The sequence below is a fragment of the Strongyloides ratti genome (genome assembly GCF_001040885.1).
Source record: "Strongyloides ratti genome assembly S_ratti_ED321, chromosome : 2".
NCBI lineage: Eukaryota > Metazoa > Nematoda > Chromadorea > Rhabditida > Strongyloididae > Strongyloides > Strongyloides ratti.
The window spans coordinates 14648467-14668728 of record NC_037308.1 but is presented as its reverse complement, the minus strand read 5'-3'; the positions used below and the strand labels follow the sequence as shown (position 1 = coordinate 14668728).

Below are 20262 nucleotides of genomic sequence, written 5' to 3'. Positions count from 1 at the left end.
CTGTTTATTTATAAATTAATAAAAAAAATATTTAATTAGAAGTTGTTTTAATTTATACAAAATATTAGCAATACATTTAATTTTTTCAATATAAAAATATTAACATACTTAATGTTTTTTTTATTTAAAAAAAATAAAAATTTTTATATTTAACTTATTTAAGACAATTATTTTTTTTATAAATTTAAAAAATTTCTTTTTTATTTTCATGGAAAAACGATAAATTTACCGTTATTATATAGATATCAATAATACATTTAATTTTAATTAATAAAATGTTTGATAAGTTAAACTTTTTTAATATTAAAAAAATTTTATGATTCTCAGTAATAAAAACTATATAAATTGGTAATATAAAATTAAATTTTATTTACTAAAAAAAATATGATTTTATAGTTAGTTAATTTTTATGAAAAAAATTATTTCTAATTTAATACATTACCATATTTTTTTTTCATTGATAAACTTTTTCTATAAAATTAAATAAAATTTCTAAAATATCTCAAAACGATAAACAAAATATTAATGATTTTATTTCATTTGTTATTTTTAGAAAAAAAAAGTAATTTTATATTTTACAAATAATTTAATCATTAAATATTTTTAAAATTAATAACTATTATTTTACTATTAACAAAACATTAAATCTATTTTTACTATAAATAGTTAAAACATATTTTAATTTTTAAAAAGAAATTAAAAATTAAATTTGAAATTTTTCAAAAATTGATAAATTAATTGTTTAAATTAATTAGGTTAAGATTTATAAACTACAATAATATTAAAATTAGTATTTAAAATAAATGATACCATTTCTACTAATAATATAGTCTTATAGTTAAGCATTAAACAGATAGTTACTTCTTTAAAATGATTAAAGTATAAAATTTCTTAATCAACTATTTTTCAATTTTGAATAAATTAAGTATACTTTTTTCTTTTATTTTTATTTATTTTCATAATACTAGTAAAATATTTTTTAAAATAATGTATTATAAATTAAAAATTTTTAAAAAGAAATATTATTTTTAATAAAATGTTTAAAAATATAAGATTAAAATAATCTTATGATTTTATTTATTTATAGTTATTTTATAAAATATTGTAAAAAAAAATAATACTAATGAAACCATTGAAACGTGGTATAAAGAATAGAAAATTTAAATCATACATAATTTAAGTCATAAAATATTTGTCAATAGAATATATAACATTTTGAGATTGAATATAAATTTTTTTTTATATATATTTCATCACATATGTGTATAGAAGTAATTAAAAATTACTAAATAATATTAAAATATTTGAAAATTGAGATACCTTTTTTCAAAAATAACACCATATTTTTACAGGTATAGAAAAAAAAATAGTATTACTAAGTTTAAAATTTTTTTTAGTTTTAGGAATGAAAAATTATAAAATTATCTTAAATATTAGATAAAATTATTACTATTTTTTTTTTATTATTTTAAGATTATCTATTTATATTTATGAAAATATATTCTAAATTGAAATGAATAAATCATTTGAAATATATTACAATCATCCAAATGTTGGATTTTCAGCATATCAAGTTTTTGTAACTAATTGTTTTGCAATTCTACCCAATATATATTTTTTATATAAAAGTTTAACTTATGAAGCATTTAATAAAAGAAAAATTTTTAAATATATGACAATGGTTATGTCTATTGAATATATTTGTGCATGCCTATCTCATTTAACTTATTATGGATATCTACTTTTTTCTTACTATACTGGTACAAAAATAAACATAAAAATTTGCTCAAAAATGAATACATTTCATATTAATATAAATCAATTATTAGTTGTTACCCCATTTTATTTTAATATTTATCGATATTGTAAAATAGTTTTTTATAAAAAACCTAGTATTACTATTATGGTATTTTCTATATTTATTACAATTGGTCCATTAATTTATACAATGTCTGGACAATTTTTTGAAATAAATCCTTATTATATGCCTAAAAATGGTTGTGGTTATGAACTTTTAAGTAATATACCTTTTTTTCATATTATTTTATATATCAATATAACTATCGTACTTATTATACCATTTATATCACTTTTAATAAATTATAAAATTTATAAAACAGTTAAAAGTAGGAAAATGAAATTAAATATTAAAAAATTTAATGATAATAAAAGTTTATTAAAAGCTATTACTATACAAAGTATTTTTCCATTTTGTTGTCATATCCCAAGTGTATCATATTTACTTTATTTTTATATAAGTAAGTTAATTTTTAAATATATTAAAAAAAAAATTTTTTTTTAAAGCACGAAAAAATCCTTTTGAAATTGTGGTTTTAGCAAATTTTTTATATTATACTGGACAAGGATTATGTATTTTTCTTTCAATGATTGTAATTGAAGAATTCAAAAATATGATTTTAAGAGATATAAAGAGGAAAACGATTGTTTATTCATTCTCTGAAACAACAAACCAAATATTGTAAAAAAAAAAGTTTAAATATATATATTTTATAATATGAATAAATAAAATATGTAAAACAAGCCAAATTAATTTGTGTGAAAATAACTTATTTGATAAAAGAATGTTTGAAGTTTATTCTCATACTATTATTTTGTTAATTTATTAACAAACTTTTCGTACAGGAAAAAATTTATTATACGAAATTTTAATATGAACAAGTAGTTGCTGAACCATAAGAACTTTATTAAAGAAATAATTATATTTAATTAATGAAAATGATAGAAAAAAAAACTTTATATTTATATTTCTAGTTATTAATATGACGTTTTAAAAAATAATAATCAAAATTAATAGTATTGAAATTGAGTAATGTTATATTAAATAATAAAATAAAAGTTTTTTTAATTATTTAGAAAATATTTTGCTAAAAGCTAATTTAATATTTTAATAATTAATTGTAAATCTTTTACAAAAACAATTATTCATTATGATAAAGAAAAAACTTTATTATTTTAATTTTAAATAAAAGATTATAATTTTTTTTATTTTTTTTGGAATTTATAGAATATTTAAAAAAAAAGTCATATGCACCTGAATATAATATTTCATAAAATATATATTTAACTTATCAAATAATTTCTTTTAATTTTATTGTAATTATACAAAATGTTTATTTTTATCTATGTTTGACATACCAATTATTTGATAAAAAAAATATTTAAATATAAAACAATTGTTAATACAAATGAAATTTTCTATATCTTTTTCATGTATATAATATTTTGTTGATTAATTTTTTGTTTAATATTATATCAATTTAAAAATATACATCAATACATGTAATAAAATAGATATATTATATGGTAATATAAATTAATTTTTAATAGTTAACCAGTGTATTTTAATATTTTTTTGTTTTAAAAATTAAATTTTAATAAAGAAACAAATACAATTATAATGATATCAAAAATAATTTTCACATTATTTTCAATTTTTAACATATTTATCATAAATTTTTTAAAGATAGCTGTAAATGTAAAATTTTTTAATGATATAGTACTTTAGCAAATAATCATATATTTAAATAGTTTTTTTTACATTTTAAATATTTTATCAGAAAAAAAATTTGTATAAATTTAAAAATATATTATATTTTATATTCTATAGGTAGCTAATCTATGTATCTACATTTCAAGAATTCTGATAAAATAATTTTAAATTATGATACAAAAAATCATGCAACTAAAAATATATTTAAAAAATGTTTTATCTTTTTTTAAATAAAAAAACTATATTATAATAAAAATTAATATTAAAGAGTAATAAAATTTATTTTATAAGAAATACTTTAGAATTAAAAATTTATTTATATTAAACAATAGTAGTTTAACATTTCATTTTTTTCTAAAAACATTTCTTTATACACATCCTGAATTTACCAGTTCATGAGTCCATAGCCTAAAAATATAATTAATATAAAAATAAATAATAATTTTGTAATTACCAATTCCTGATCTTCTAACTGTTACTCTAGATCTTGATGTTGAGCTATCGAATTTTTGACGAGGAGCAGTTGTGGTTTTGGCAGTTGTAAATCTACCAGTTGTACCTCTACCAGTTGTATCTTTACCAGTTGTAACTTTTTCAGTAATGGTTGCTGGAGTAGTAGGAGGACTAGTAACAAATTTACCATCAGAAGTTGATGGTTTAGGTTGATTATTTCCAGGCATGTTAGGTAATACAACTGATTTAACTAAAAAAACAATTTTGTAAATTAAATAATATATTGTAAAGATTAATAATTATAATACCTGAAACATTTGTAAGATCACTAGCAAATAATATATTTACATCTCCTTTGCATGAACATTCCTTTAAAGAATTTGCAAAGTCTCTCTAAATATATATATTAGTAAAATTAATTAAATTACTTACTTTAGTTTTCATATCCACATCAAAATATACAAGCTCGTTAGCATATTCAAATGGATCAACATTTTCTTGGGGAACTTCAAAAAGATTATTTATAGTAATTTCTGTTATGGGATTTATAAATGTAGTAAAATTATCTGTATAATATGATTCATTTGGATACATCCAAATAAAACAACCATTTGGTTCTACACACTCAGATTTATAAGCCAAAGCAACATTTACAATAGAAGTAAAAAGGACTAAATTAATCAAGAAATGCATGATTATTTGAAATCTGACAAAATTATCAAAATTATCGTTTAAATACTATTTTAACATTATTTTTCTTGATAAAAATTAAATAATTCCACTTACATATAAATATTTACTCCAACAATAAAAAACCATAAATTTTATAATTACTAAAATGTTTATAAAATATTTACGTTTAAAATTACAAAATAAAAAAAAAATTAATAAATATTTTTACTGTTGTATAGAACTTTGTTATAATAATAAAATAAATTTACATTATAAAGAAATACTCATTTAACAATATTAAAATAATGTAAAATTATGATTATGTAAACAAATTTTATCATCTGAAGTTTTAAACAAATGTATCTCTCAAATAAATTATTATTAAAAAAAAACTTTATGTACATTAATAATAGTTACCTAGGGGAAAAAAACTTCTTGTTAAAAAAATTAGCAATTTTTGAAAACCAACTTTTTAGTTAACACAAAACAGAATAATTTAAGAAATGATTTTTAAAAAGAATTATATAAAGTCAATTGATATGATATTTTTCTGAAGTTAATCATTTTACATCATGCATTTTATTATTATCAGAATATTTTATGAAGAAATAGAAGAAAACAATTTTTTTTAAAATTTTTATTTATTATTTACTTTTAAAAATTTCTAAATTTTTTTTATTGTTCAATTTATTATTATTAATTAATGTTTCAATTATCTTGTGTCAAATAAAATAAAAAATTTTTTTTTAAATAATAAAAATTTATAATAACGATAACGAAACATAATTAATTTTTAAAAATATACTTCCTTTTTGTATGAATATTGCAAAAATACAAAAAAGATAGAAAATTTTTAATACTATAGAAAATTAATTATTACCTATTAATATTCCATTTTGTATATAGATACATTTCTTGTATTATAATTTTATTCTATTAAAACTATTCATTAATATTATATTTTCAATAAAGTAGCGAAGTTAAATAACATATTTTATTTTTGTAAGATATTATAAAATAAACAATAAATTATGTCAAAGAAATTTATAAAAAAAAATAAAGATATATTTTTTAATTACTTGAATTAATAATACAAAGTATAACATTTTTATATATAATAATTTGAAAAGAATTATTAATTTCAATAGTTTTCTTCAATAAACGTGGTACTTCATTAATAAACAAATGTTAATTATTAAGCTATCATAAAGTTTGAAGCATATAAATAAATATAAAAAAAGAAAATTTTTATAATTATAATAATTTTATAATTTTAGTTATTTATACTTTAATATAAAATTATTTTAATAAATATGAATAAATCTCAAGTACCAGAATATACTTATCCATATTTTGGAGTTTCAGTTTATCAAATATTTATTACTAATTGTTTTACAATTATACCTAATATTTATTTTTTTTATAAAAGTTTAACTTTTAAACTTTTTAATAAAAGAAAAGTTTTTAAATATATGACAATGGTTATGTCATTAGAATATATTTTTGCATGTTCAACACACTTGATTTTTAATGGTTATTTACTTATTTATCATTATACCAATTCTAAAGTACATGTTCCTACCTGTTCAAAACTTAGTGGATTCAATATGAATATCAAACATTTTCCAATTGTAACACCATTATATTTTAGTATTTTTCGTTTTTACAAAATTTTACTTAATAGAAATCCTCATATTATTATTATAATAATAGTAATGTTAATAACATTAGGACCAATTTTTTATATTATGATTGGACAATTTTTTGAAATAAAAGTTTATTATTTACCAAAAGATGGTTGTGGATATGAAATTTTTAGTGGATTACCATTTTATGAAAAAATTGTATATCTTAATTTATTTTTAATATTTTTTGTTCCTTTTTTATCACTTTTGATTAATTATACAATTTATAGAAATGTTGTTAAAAAAACAATAAAATCAAATAATGTTAAGTTGACTGAGAATAAAGCATTATTTTATGGAATAGCAATACAAAGTATCTTTCCATTTCTTTGTCAAATACCAGCAATATTATTTATTTTTTATTTTGCTGCAAGTTAGTTTAATCTATATCTTATATTTATAAATAATTTTTTATTTTAAGCTAGAAATGTTATTAATGAAATGGAAATTGTTGTTCATATTTTTTATTACTTTGGACATGGACTTTGTATTTTATTTTCAGTAATTATGATCAAAGAATTTAGAATTATGATATTGAATGATTTTGGAATTAGAAATTATATCACTCCCCTTTCAACTATATCATTCTTTATGTTTAATAAAAATAATAATCAATGTACTACATTATAAATTAAATGTTACTTTTATAATGATACAATATTATAAGTTGTTAAACTTAAAAAAAAAATTATATATTTAATCATTACTTTTATAATAATAATTATCAAATATTTTTTTTAAACATAAAATATATGTAATTATTTATCAAGTTTTTTAAAATGATAACATTATAAACAAAAATTAACTTTTTTAAATATAAATAAATTTTTTTCAATATATGTTAACACATTACTTGTTAGGAAAAAATTAATTTTTGCAATGAAATATTCAAATCTTAAATTTTACAAAAATAATTTAACATTTTAAGTAAAATTAAAAATATTAAAGATAAATTTTAATTTAATGATTGTTAAGTTTTCATATAACAACAAACATAGTATAATATTATTTTGATCATATATTATAATATTAAATTCATTAAAAAAATATAATAGTTATTCAATTTTATGTTGAATCATAACTTTTGATGATTGATTAGTTTATCAAGAAATAATGTTAACAAAAAAAAAAATAATTTATTTAGATATTTTCATTGATTTAATTAATGTGATAATATTCATTAGCTTGTGTTTTAATTTTTGCAAATTGTTTTATTTGAATTAAAAAAAATTTTTTTTTTACATATTTATCTCAAAAAACACAATACTTTTAATAAAATTTTATTTTAATAAGTTTTAATAATAAAAGTTATCACATGTTAATTAAAGATATATAAATTTTATCCTGACAAAACAATTACATTAATCCTTTTTGTACTTCAAAATATTAAATCAATATTTTTATTAAAAGTATTTTAAAAAACGTTTAGTCTAAACTCTTATTATTTAGTTGAATCACAATTATAAATTTAATAACTTTAAAAAATAAATATTATACAAAAAGTAAACTATCAATAAAAAATTTATAAATGTTAAAAAATTTTTCGTAAAATTTAGTTGAAATTTAAAATTTTATTTTACTATTTAATTCATAAAAAAGGTGTAAAATAAATTATGATATATTTACAAATTATCATACTTTTTTTTATGTCAATTTTAACTATTAAATGTGTAAGTTTTTGATAAAAATTTTAAAAAATAAAATCAAAAAGCATTTTAGAATTTGGAAAGTGAAAATGCTAGTAAAATTAATAGTAGATTTAGAAGAAATATAAATTATGAAAATAAAAAAAATAATATATATACTGATGATACATTTGTTGATAAACAAAATAGAAAACGTTCAATTAATAATATAAATATAGAAAATAAAAGAAACAAAAGAATGGTTATAGGAGATTTCCTTGCAAGATGGGTTTTTCCTATTCCTTATTTTATTGATGTTGGTCTAAGTCACAGAATAATAGATAGTTCATTACGTATGATTGAAAGAGAAACTTGTATTAGATTTAAAAAATTTACGGTGATGAAAAGAGGTGTATCAGGATTACGTTATTTTAAAGGAACTATATGTTTTAGTCCAGTTGGACAACAAAGAGGAAGAATTTGGCAAGGAATAAGTATTGGACCAGGATGTGAGACAATAGGAAAAATTCAACATGAAACATTACATTCATTGGGCCTCTTTCATGAACAATCTAGATTTGATAGAGATAAGTATTTATACTTTAGACTAGAAAATGCAGATAAAACAGTTATTGACAATTTTCAAAAAGTTTATCGATTTGATTCAAGAACTTATGGAATACCTTTTGACTTTGGATCAGTTATGATGTACGGATCAAACATGTTTTCTATAAATGGAAAGGATGTTATGATTTCATATGACTATCGATTTAAAGCTACATATGGTATTGCAGATAAAATTTCATTTGCAAATGCTAAGATGTTAAATCAACATTACTGTTCAACAAAATGTCCTAGAGTAATAAGGTGTTTTAACGGAGGATATCAAAATCCTAACAATTGTAGACTTTGTAAATGTGTGAGAGGATATATTGGACCTTCATGTAATTTGTTATCACTTCCTAGTATAATTTGTGGTCCTTCACGTTTACAAGCTACTGAAAAAATACAATTTTTTTCAGTAAATGGGTTTAAAAGCTGTATTTACCATATTTTAACTGAAAATAACAAATTAATATCAATCAAAATTTTAGCTAGCCGTTTCATTCCAACTATTAAAGGTCGTTGTACCCAACAAAATTGTCTTGAAGTAAAGTATTGGACAAATAAAATATCTGCGGGTGCAAGATTTTGTGATCAACAATCAAATATTTTAATTTTTTCTCATAACGCTCATGTAATAATTTACTTTAATAGTAACCATTTTCGAAATTATGTTACAATGTTATACAAAAGCATAGGTAAAGTGTTTAATCCAAAACAAATAGAAAGAGATTTCTTAAAAATTCAAAATCCAAAGTTAGAGTAAACTAATGTTAATTTTTATATCATAAAAAAATTCTAAATCAAAATTTATATTTCAAAAATATTTTTATTAATTTGAAATTAAATCATAAAAATATTTAGCATTTTTTAAAATCTTAATTCTTCGTTATTTATAATAATATTAATACTTTTAATACATATTTATAAATTGTTTCAAATTTAAAAAACTAAAAATAAATAAAAATTTATTACAATAAGCTCGAATATATATAAATGATAATATAAAATATAGAAAAAATGAAAAGTTACCGTTTAAACATGGAAAATAACAACAGTAAAAAAACGATTTTACCAAAAATAAAAAGTACCAAAAATTCTTATTTACTTAAGTTCTTACATCTTTAGTAATTTTAAATTAGTTGGGATCCAGTGCATAAGTACCTTATCTTCATAATGATATATTAAAAGAAAAGCTAATTATTAATAAAAAAATTTATTAACTTTTTTTTTTTTAAATTTACTATAACTAACACACGTATATTCTAGCAGTATTTTAATTAGTCTCCTGATTCATCATTAGTTTTATTTTTTTTAGAATTACCAATTTGTTGCTTTTTCTTTGCATCTTCTTCAAAAATTCTTTCATCTTTTATTTTTTCTTCCAATGTTTTTATTAACTGTAACCTTGCTCCATAGTCAATTTTTCCTCCTTCAATTTCTGTCAACTTTTGACTCATTTCATCTGCCACTTCTTTTGGTAATTCAGATAGTAATATTTTCATTCGTTTTGCAAAATCCATGTGTTCTGGAAAATATAAAGCTCTAGAAAGTAAAAGCATTGTTGGTGGAATTTTACTATTTAAAGACAAGTCTAACCATTGACTAAGCTGTCTTCGAAGCCTTCTTTCACTTATTCCTAATGCTCTCATACCTCTAGCACGACAAGCCTGTTGAACATCAATATCACTAAGAGCATCAACACCACCTTCTGCTATAATTAATTTGTCATCAGATTGTAATTCACGTAATTTTAATTTTAATTGAAAACGTAAGATTTCAGGTGTTCCAATAGGTTGAATACCTAACAAACGACAAAGTGCACGTAATTGATTGATATCTAGGTTATCTAAAGTTATCTCATCTTCAAAACATTTTAAAAATTTAAAGATATCCTCATTACTAACATATCCATCACCTTCTCGCACCGTTTTTATAAAATTTGCAAATTCCAATGATGCTGGAGCTTTTCCATCAGTTTTTTTCTTCCTTTCTAATCCAACTTCTTCCAAAGTAGTTTGTAAAAATTTAGCCATTTCACTACGCATAGCAGCCTGTTGTTTAAATTTTTCTTTTTCTTTTGAAGCTTCTTGAAATGTACTAGGTAACATATTAGGAAAAAGTTTTATAAATAGAGGTAAAGCTAATTCCATAAATGGAACAATTATAAAAACTGAAAAAGGCACTAATCTAAATAAATCTGCAACAGTCCGTGAAAGTTGTTGTTTTTCTTTTCTTAACAATTTTTCTCCTTTTGCCATCCTCCACAAATAATGAATGGAGATCCGTGTTTCTAAGGCTAGCAATCTGAAGCCATGATAATAATGTTTTAATTCATCAACAATTTTTGTTCCAAGTGATTTTTTTACTGTTAATTCTTTTAATGACTAAAAGAAATTATATTTAAACAAAATAATGAGAAAAACATACTTTTTGATTTTTTTCTTCTTGTTTATTAGCTAAGTCAGCTTTTAACATAAGTAATGTTTCTTCAAGTTTCGTTTTTTTTTCATTTGAAATATGTCTTATAAAAACATTATGATAATGGGAAACTTTATTTGAAGGTGTTAGTAAAAATTTATAATTTCCATAAAGTCCACGACTCAGAAAAACAGCTTGCCTGGTAAATGACATTATAAAAGAGAGGGAGTATTGTAATTATAGTAAAAATGGGTACATGTACCTAAAATACAATAGTAGTGTCATGAAATACACAAACTTTATTTCAATAAAATATTGTTTAAAATTACAAATTTTAGTTACTTAAAATAACCAATAATTATCTTTATTTAAATATAAATCTATTCAATAAATAAAAAAAATATAGAGTAATTTTTTTTAATTTTTCCCTTTATACACTTTTTTATAGAGAAATTATTAAACATCAAAGTACACGTTTTTATCAATTAAGAAATTGTTTTCCAAACGGGAACCCTTAGTGTAAAATGATTTAAAGAATGTATGTGAGATCAATTGTAAATTTAAAAAATATACACATATAAAATTTTAAAAAAAATTAAAAAATATAAAAAAAAATTTTTTTCCTATATATTATATTAAAATATGTTTTATTAAGTTAAAAAAAAATTATATTAAAAGTTTGATCTATTTATAAACAATTATATATTTAATTATAGATATAATATATTATGGTTACCTTGATTGAAGTAATAATATCAAATATTCTAAAACAGATTTAAAGTTGTTCAATATTTCTATAATTATATTAAAAGATACATATAATTTTTGTACAATTAAAATTTCTTTGTATAATTAATAGTATCATTCTAATTTAAAAAAAATATATAACTATTTCAAATATTTACTTTGATATATATTCTGTATAAAAAAAATTAAGAACATTATTTAATTATTTAATAAAAGTTTCGTTTAAATTTAAAAAGTAATGTTTGAAGGACTAGCAATTGATGATACAATTTTGATATCACCAAAGAATTTCCCACATATTTTAATATCCGATATTCTTTAGCAACATAAGCTATAATGAAAAGCTTGTGTTGTGTTTCGAACTCGGGTATTTATTTTTTAAAATTCTATGAAACATGTTGCACAAGAATTTTAAGAATTTAAACTGTTATTTTTAATTAATATAGGTTATTTAAATTAAATAGATTTTAAATTTAGATATACTTGATAATGAATCATGTATATTATTATTCTTTCTAAACTATTTTATCAACTAAATTCGACAAACTTATTCATTTTGTCACGACATAGTTTATAAATACTTTTGAATATCAGTTTAATAGTAAATTGAACTATTTTATATCTCTAATATTTTTCATAATAAACAAAGTTACAATAATGAAAACAGAAATATTTATTATAACTTTTATTGTATTTTTGTTTTTAATTATTTCATCTGATGCTAGAGCTGGTCAATTATGTATTTGGGGCTGTTATGGAAAATGTAAATTGAGTGGTACAAAAAAATTTAGAGTAAGTATGAAACAATTTTTTTTTTCTATTTTTTTAGCCTGTAAAATGTTGTGATAAAATAAGATGTGGTTGTTGTTAAAAACTTTTTTTTATTATAAAAGTGGAATATTAATTTTACTAAAAAATACTAATATGATTAAGTAATTATGGAGATTAATCTTGTATTAATTAAAATTAATGTTATATTGTTCAAAAAAATTCTATTTTGTTAAATATGATATTTATTTTTTGTTCAATTTTATAAAAATTTTTTTAAATAATTAATGAATAATATAAAATTCTAAGTTATTTTGTATTTCATTTGATTATTTGTAAAAAATGTTATAACATTGACAATTTACTATGTTAAAAATTTGATTTCAATTCTTTTATTTAATTAAAAATATTTATTATTAATCAAAAGCTATTTATAAAACATTTTATAGATGTTAAAAACAAGAAAATAATTTTTTTTAATAAAAAAATTAAGATAAAGTTATATTTAGTTATGTATATTTATATACAACTTTTAACAACATTATTAATAATACAACTAAAAAAAGTTTGTAGTATTATTATATTCTAGTATACCACTAGACATATTTTATATTTCTTTATTTAGAAAATTAATTACCAATATTGATCTTTTTTCCTATAAAACTAAAAGATTGAAAATTATTTATCATTTACTTGTTTTGATAATGTAGGAAATATTTATATATCATTCAACTCAAAATGTATCTTTATATAAGAGAAATGTCTGTTTGAAAAATTAATTAAATATAATTAAAAATTTTTGTTTAATTACTTGTTTAAATAAGACTAAAGAACAATATAAATATTATAACATAATAAATGATACTACTTAATATTTACAAGTTTCATTTTTATATGAAATATTTTAAAAGAATATAATTTAAATATATTAAATTTCATTCATTTGATTAAATAAGAATAAAATAACAACTAAACACATATTAAATAAATTTTCTTATATTATTTTTAAAAAAAAAAAAGTTTTAAAAAAATACTATTAAGTTTTTAATTATTATATTTTTTTACTTTTGAGAATTCGAACTAAATTTTAAGTAATCTATTAATATATTGATATATTTAAAAAATGAATTTAAGTAAAAAAGTTAATTAACATGGAATTACTGGTTTTGGAGTAGTACATGGAATTAATCCTTCAACAGTTTCACGTTCAATAGCTCTTCCTTCACAACTACATCCAATATCACCAACACATTGTCTTGTTCTTTGTCTAACTGTAGGTTCACATGGTCTTGGAATATCAAGATTAACAAAAGCACACCATTGTGTCCATGAACAATAAAGTCTTCTTTCTTCTTCACATGCTTCAACTTCAGTATCATTACCTGGGCATGAACAGGTATCATCGAAACCAACACCTGGACGTATACAAACTCTAGAACGAGTTCTTTGACCATTGGAACATGAACTAAATGGACACCATGGTTCCCATTCACAACAACTACGAATAAAATCAACAGTTACTTCTTCATTTGGTCCAAGACAATCTTCTGAAGGAGCACCATTATAAAGAGTACATTCACGTGTACGTGTTTTTCTACAACTTCCACAATCTGGATAACAAGCACTCCATTCAGACCATTGTTGCCAACTTGCACAAGGTTCTCCAGAACAAGCAAGAGCTTCTTCTGCTGGACCATCACAATCAGTACCACCAATACATGATCTAAATCTTCTTTTAATACCATTATCACCACATGTAACACTACATTCACCAAATGAAGACCATTGACTATAATATTGACAGACACCTAAATCAACATATTTTTCTTCAGAACCTCTTCCTGGACAATTATTTCCTCCTAAACAGGTTCTTGTTCTTGTAGAAATAGCATGACCACATGTAGCTGATGGTGCTGACCAATCACTCCATAATGACCATTCACCAGGACATTCACCAAGATTACATTCAGCAGTTTCTACATCACTTCCACCAATACAATATGTTGAGGAACAAAGTCTTTTACGTTGTTGAATACCATATCCACATGTACATGAACATGCTCCATACTCAGACCATTCACTCCAACTTCCTATATGTCCTGACATTTCAGGAATACATGCTTGTGAAAGACATGGTGGTTGTGGTGGTGGTGGTGGACGTGTTGGTACTGGAACAGCATAACTTGGTTGTACACAAGCATCACCAGGACATGGATCAGCAGATGGAATAGCTGGATGTTTTTCAATATCTACAGATGATTGTTGTGGATATTGTTGTTGTGGATATTCTTGTTGTGGTTGTTGTTGTTGTCGTTGTTGTAAAGCACGTTGAAATTCAAGTTGTTGTAAATTGTAAGCTCTTAATTGTTCTTCATATTGTTGCCTTCTTCTTTCATATTCTATTGCTTTTTGACGTTCTTCTTCAGATGGTTCTATTGGTGCATGAGTTGGATGAGCACGATAATAATCTTGATGATTATATGGTGTTGGTGGATATTGTGCTTGAACTGGTTCTGGAACACGATAAGCAGCAGTTGGTGCAGCACGTTGAGCAACTGAAACATATTCCTGTTGAGCAGCTTGATATTCACGTGCTGGACAACCACGTCTTTGTATATTTCTACCATATTCACAAACTTGAGAACGAACTTGAGTATTTGAATTTCTACATGATGACCAATTTGACCAATTTTCATCACTTTTAATAGGAGCATCAAATCCCTGTTGACGTTTACTTCTTGGTACTTTATCAGAAGATGAAATAATTTCATCACTTGGTGGAGGAACAGGATCAAATTGATGGCAATTTACAACAATTTCTAATGCACGAATAATATCTTTTTCATGTTTTGGTGCCTCAGCCATTAATGTTACTTGATCATCAACACTATTTTTATCAAAGTAATAACATAAGTGTTCATTTTTCTTACTATGTACGAAGTAAAAGACAACTATAAATAGTAAATTAATTAAATAAAATTTTATCTAATTAAACAAACCAGCAACACAAAGTGGAAATTCTTCAACACACGTTTTTTGACATTCAAATGCATTTCTTACAGTTTTAGTTGAATATGGGACAACTCCAGCAAATGCTGTATTATTATGAACACGAGTACAAAGTTCTTGAGTTGCTTGATTCTCAGTTTCTTCATCATGTGTAAAACTTATGTTATCTAAAATTGTATCATTTGTTGTATGAATTTCAATATTATCAATAAGTTCTTCAATTTCATCAACAGTATTATTTTCTTCTATTGGTGCTGGTGTTGTTTTAACATCTTTATTCTTTTTTTGTTTTGAAACATGAATTCTTGCTAAAAAAAAAAGATATATAAATTGAATATTTTTTCTTTTTTTTTTTATAAAATTACCTGATTCGGAAAAAGAAATACATATAATAAAAAATAAGAGTAATTTATAGAATAAAATCCACCTCATAATGATTACTAAAATTGGATGGTGATTAAATTTATTATACAATTTTCCTGTTTTAAAGTTATATAACTTTGCAAAAATGTTGTCATTGTTAAAAATAATTACTACTAAAATATATTTTAAAAAAAAAGTACCGTCTAATTTTTAAAATTATTAACAAATGATACCTCAATTTTTAAAATGCCAAAGTAAGTGAAACATTAAGGTTTCTCACAATTTATCAAAAAAATTATGACAGCTCATTTTAAAATTTGATACATCTAATCCCCACCCTAATAAAATGAAAATGAGCGTGTGTAATGTTTTATTCATTAATAAACTTTAATATCTTATTACCTTCTTATGTAAAAATTAAACTTTAAGATGATTCATAACAATCTACTGTGCAAACTTCAAAGTTTTAAATTTCAGTATCTTGACAGCAAATTGATAAGCTATTCTTCCATACATCAAAATAACTCTTGATATAATTATCTTATGTAATCATTTTAAATATTACTAAATGATATTATGAGAACTATATTATATAATTTATTTTAATAAGAATAAATTGCCATTGTGTTAATAAATACCTTTCTATTAAATGAATATATTTAAATAAAAAGACCTCAACTTTATGAAATATGTGATTTATTACTTTCATATATATATATTGACCATTGCAAAAAAGATTCTTTTTATCAATTTAAATTCTTTAAACAAAACAAATATTATATTTAATGTTAATAATAAGAAAAATTAATTAAAAATAATAATATATTATAAAACAAATATACATCATTTTAAATAGAAAATATATCTTCTTAATCAAAGAATATTTAATAATTTTAACTTTGTTAGATCACATTGCTTTTCAATTTCCGGTAATAAATGATACTTAAATTTAAAATGATTGATCTTTTAAAATTATGCAATGGTAAATGGATAACAATAACATTTTTGTGATAATTAACTTTTTAATAAAGATATTTTATTGTTGCGTACTATTTAAACAACAATTGTTATATTTTATTTTATATTGGGGAAATAAATCTTTAATATATAATAATGATATTGACAAAAAAAAAATTATTTTATTCATTTGTTAAGTTTAATTGTTCTTTTTTATATGATTAATTTCTTATACTTTTTATTTGATAAAAAATTTTAGTAGATTAATTAAGTTATTTATTTAACAAAGTAAAAAAATAAAAAATTGTAAGATAAAAATAAAAGTATATTATTTTTAAGATTAATTGATATATTTTCATAGTAAAAATTAATTTTTTTATTAAATGATTAAATAAACATTTGTTAATACATTGTTTTAAAATAATTATTAAAATTAGAAATGTTTTCTTTATCTAAAAAAAATTAATATTAATATGTTTTAAACATATATAACTTTTTTTTTCTATTTCTATGATGTAATTATTTATAATGTTTAAAAAAATTAAGTTTGAAAATTTAATTTAATATTAAATTTGTTAATTATATTATATTTTGTTAAAACTTATCATTTAATTATAAATAAAACTAATAAATAAATCAGGGATGGCAAAATTTATATAAATTATTTTAATTTTACCAAAAAAATATTTCATTTAGTAAAAAAAAAGATTTACAAAAAAATATTAATCTATTAAAAAAAAACATTAATATTTATAAAATCCTTCACTACTCTTAATTCCTAATTTATGTTCTTCAACAAGTTTTTCCAAAATTTTTGACTTTTGATTAGGATAATTTTCCATAATACTTTTTAAAATATCAAGACCAATAAAATCAGCCAACTCAAAAGGACCCATTGGATAAGCAGCTCCTAATTTCATTGCTCTATCAATATCTTCTTTTGTTGCAACATTACGTTCATATAATTTGAAAGCTTCAAATAAATATGGATTTAATAATCTATTAACTATAAATCCAGGTGTATCCTTACACTTAACAGGTACTTTTTCTATTTTTTTTCCATAATTCATTATTTGTTGAGTAGTATCATTAGATGTTTTATCTGTTACAATAATCTCTAATAGTTTCATAATTGGAACTGGATTAAAAAAATGCATACCAATAAAATTTTCTTTATTTTTTATTTCTTCACTAATTTTAGTTATTGAGAAAGATGAAGTGTTTGTTGCAAGAATTGTATTATCATTAATATTTTTTTCAATATTTTTAAATAATTTTTGTTTAACATTAATATCTTCTGCAATTGCTTCAATAATTAAATCTGTATCTGATACAGCATATGTAAGATTAGTTGTAAATTTGATATGATCTAATATATCATTTTTAAATATTTCTTTTTCATGATCATTATCATTAAATTTTTTTTTTGATATACGTTCAATTGATTTTGAAATAACAATTTTTGAGTTATTTAAAGATGCTTCATTTTTATCAACAATAGTAACATTATACTTTGCTTGTGCTGATACTTGACCAATACCAGAACCCATAACACCTGAACCAATAACAGTAATTTTTTTAATATCTCTCATTCTTTTAGATGTAGTAGAAAAAAACTTTTTAAAAATTTGATTATGAAACATAATTATAAATATTTTGTATTAATAAAAAAATATTATAATTAATAGAATTAATTTTAAAAAATTTAAATAGTAAATATATAAACTTATGTATGAACATTATGTTTATGATTTTTACTTACTCTCTACCATCTATTGAAAAAAATAATTTTACAGAATTGCACGTTTATATTTTAATAACACGATAATATATTTATAAAATATAAAAATTGACCATAATTTTGATAAAGAAATTTTGTGTATTATCTTTTTATAACACAAAAAAAAATTGTACTATTTTTAAATAATATGTACAAAAATTTCTTTAATTAATAAATAAATGATAATAAGTAGAATTAAAAAAAAAAAAATTTTTAACCTTAACCCTTATTTCATTAAATTTATTTTAATAAAAATGTTAAAATTAATATAATCTTGATTTTTTTTTGCTAATCAAATAAAGTGATTTAGGTGATGTTGTAAATACTTTTGATGTTGCCTCATTTGTTCTTTTAAAAAAACACATTCTTAATAATTGTGGACTTAAATAATTTTTTTAATTATAATATAAATAATTAACTTACTTAGTAAAAACTGAAAAATAAAATGAACCATAAGTTTCAATATCAACAATAATAGGCATACAATAAGTTCCAATTATATTAAAAAAATTATTTTTAGTAAAAATACTTATTGTTCTAAGCATATATATTTTTAAAAAAATAATAGCAACAATAAAACTAAATAATGTGTAGGTTAACAATCGAATGTCAGGTGTTAAATTTGATTTTAATTTAAAATTTTTACTTTTTAATTTTTTAATTGTTATAATATTAAAAAATAAGGAAAAAATTATTAATGGTGCATAAAATCCAAAAGTATATAATAAAACAAAAATTGCAATATTGTCTGAAGCATAACTTATATATATTCGTTTTAATTCTTCACTATATATATATTGACAGTTAAATGTTGATGAATAAACTCCAATTGAGCTTCCAATAATTAATGAAATTAAAATATATATTATTACTTGAAAATTATGAAAAAGTGATTTATATAATAATGGTTGTTTAATTGCAATGTACCGATTTGATGACATTATAAACATAATTTCAAATGTTATTGTATAACATGAAGGCGTAATAAGATAAAATATAGAACATAAATGTGAATTTTTTTTAAAAAAATTATTAAATGAAAACAATTTTATTGATTTTGATAAAGTGAAAACAACAGTTTGTAATGTTAAATCTACTAATGCTTTATAAAAAATCAAAATATAAAATGTATTTGAAAATGATGCTTCTCTTTTAATAAGTTTATATCCAAGTCTAATAGTAAATAATAAATATAAAAAATATGATGGAATTCCATAAGATAATTGAAATATATCTAAAATATTCATAACTAAAATAAATGTAGTCTAAGAATATTTTTTTTTAAAAATTATAAAATTTAAACAATAGCAAAAATATTAAAATTACTAATAAATTTTTTTTTCCTGATAATATTTTTTTATTACTGATTGTAAGGTGTAACAATATTTTTTTGAAATGGCATATTTTAATTATTAATGTTTGAATAGTACAAATATATAAATAAATTTTTTTTCTAAATTAAAAACATAATATTATTTAATTTCTACAGCATTGTTTATTATTATCACATGGAAAATAATTAATTAGGCAATAACATGGTTCTGAATTTATACCATTGCTATATTCACAAGCAATAACAATAATACCATTTTATAAATTATATTATTTATAACAGCACCAGGAAATTTTAATGAATAATCAAAAAGTGAAGAAAGATTTTATTAATTA

General features: G+C 20.1%; 7 protein-coding genes across 7 annotated transcripts; 3 read left to right on the top strand and 4 right to left on the bottom strand.

Annotated features, from left to right (window-relative positions):
• Nucleotides 1-2134: 2134 nt before the first annotated feature.
• Nucleotides 2135-2483, top strand: SRAE_2000467200 (Hypothetical protein; the record flags this gene model as incomplete). Its single annotated transcript, XM_024643572.1, has 2 exons — nucleotides 2135-2258; nucleotides 2305-2483. 2 exons carry the CDS (start codon nucleotides 2135-2137, stop codon nucleotides 2481-2483), a joined length of 303 nt encoding a protein of 100 aa, XP_024509229.1.
• Nucleotides 2484-3896: 1413 nt separating this feature from the next.
• SRAE_2000467100 (Hypothetical protein) lies at nucleotides 3897-4558 on the bottom strand (the record flags this gene model as incomplete). Its single annotated transcript, XM_024643571.1, has 4 exons — nucleotides 3897-3919; nucleotides 3966-4214; nucleotides 4273-4357; nucleotides 4397-4558. 4 exons carry the CDS (start codon nucleotides 4556-4558, stop codon nucleotides 3897-3899), a joined length of 519 nt encoding a protein of 172 aa, XP_024509228.1.
• A 1550-nt stretch (nucleotides 4559-6108) lies between these two features.
• On the top strand, nucleotides 6109-6699 carry SRAE_2000467000 (Hypothetical protein; the record flags this gene model as incomplete). The annotated part of the gene is made up of 1 exon (XM_024643570.1): nucleotides 6109-6699. One exon carries the CDS (start codon nucleotides 6109-6111, stop codon nucleotides 6697-6699), a length of 591 nt encoding a protein of 196 aa, XP_024509227.1.
• A 1235-nt stretch (nucleotides 6700-7934) lies between these two features.
• On the top strand, nucleotides 7935-9315 carry SRAE_2000466900 (Astacin-like metalloendopeptidase; the record flags this gene model as incomplete). The annotated part of the gene is made up of 2 exons (XM_024643569.1): nucleotides 7935-7991; nucleotides 8041-9315. The coding sequence occupies 2 exons, from the start codon at nucleotides 7935-7937 to the stop codon at nucleotides 9313-9315; spliced, it is 1332 nt and encodes a 443-aa protein (XP_024509226.1).
• Nucleotides 9316-9829: 514 nt separating this feature from the next.
• On the bottom strand, nucleotides 9830-11183 carry SRAE_2000466800 (LETM1-like domain-containing protein; the record flags this gene model as incomplete). Its single annotated transcript, XM_024643568.1, has 2 exons — nucleotides 9830-10936; nucleotides 10980-11183. 2 exons carry the CDS (start codon nucleotides 11181-11183, stop codon nucleotides 9830-9832), a joined length of 1311 nt encoding a protein of 436 aa, XP_024509225.1.
• Nucleotides 11184-13631: 2448 nt separating this feature from the next.
• On the bottom strand, nucleotides 13632-15926 carry SRAE_2000466700 (Properdin; the record flags this gene model as incomplete). The annotated part of the gene is made up of 3 exons (XM_024643567.1): nucleotides 13632-15436; nucleotides 15485-15802; nucleotides 15860-15926. 3 exons carry the CDS (start codon nucleotides 15924-15926, stop codon nucleotides 13632-13634), a joined length of 2190 nt encoding a protein of 729 aa, XP_024509224.1.
• A 1631-nt stretch (nucleotides 15927-17557) lies between these two features.
• SRAE_2000466600 (Hydroxyacyl-coenzyme A dehydrogenase, mitochondrial) lies at nucleotides 17558-18586 on the bottom strand (the record flags this gene model as incomplete). Its single annotated transcript, XM_024643566.1, has 4 exons — nucleotides 17558-17787; nucleotides 17845-17931; nucleotides 17974-18369; nucleotides 18577-18586. The coding sequence occupies 4 exons, from the start codon at nucleotides 18584-18586 to the stop codon at nucleotides 17558-17560; spliced, it is 723 nt and encodes a 240-aa protein (XP_024509223.1).
• Between the last annotated feature and the right edge of the window lie 1676 nt (nucleotides 18587-20262).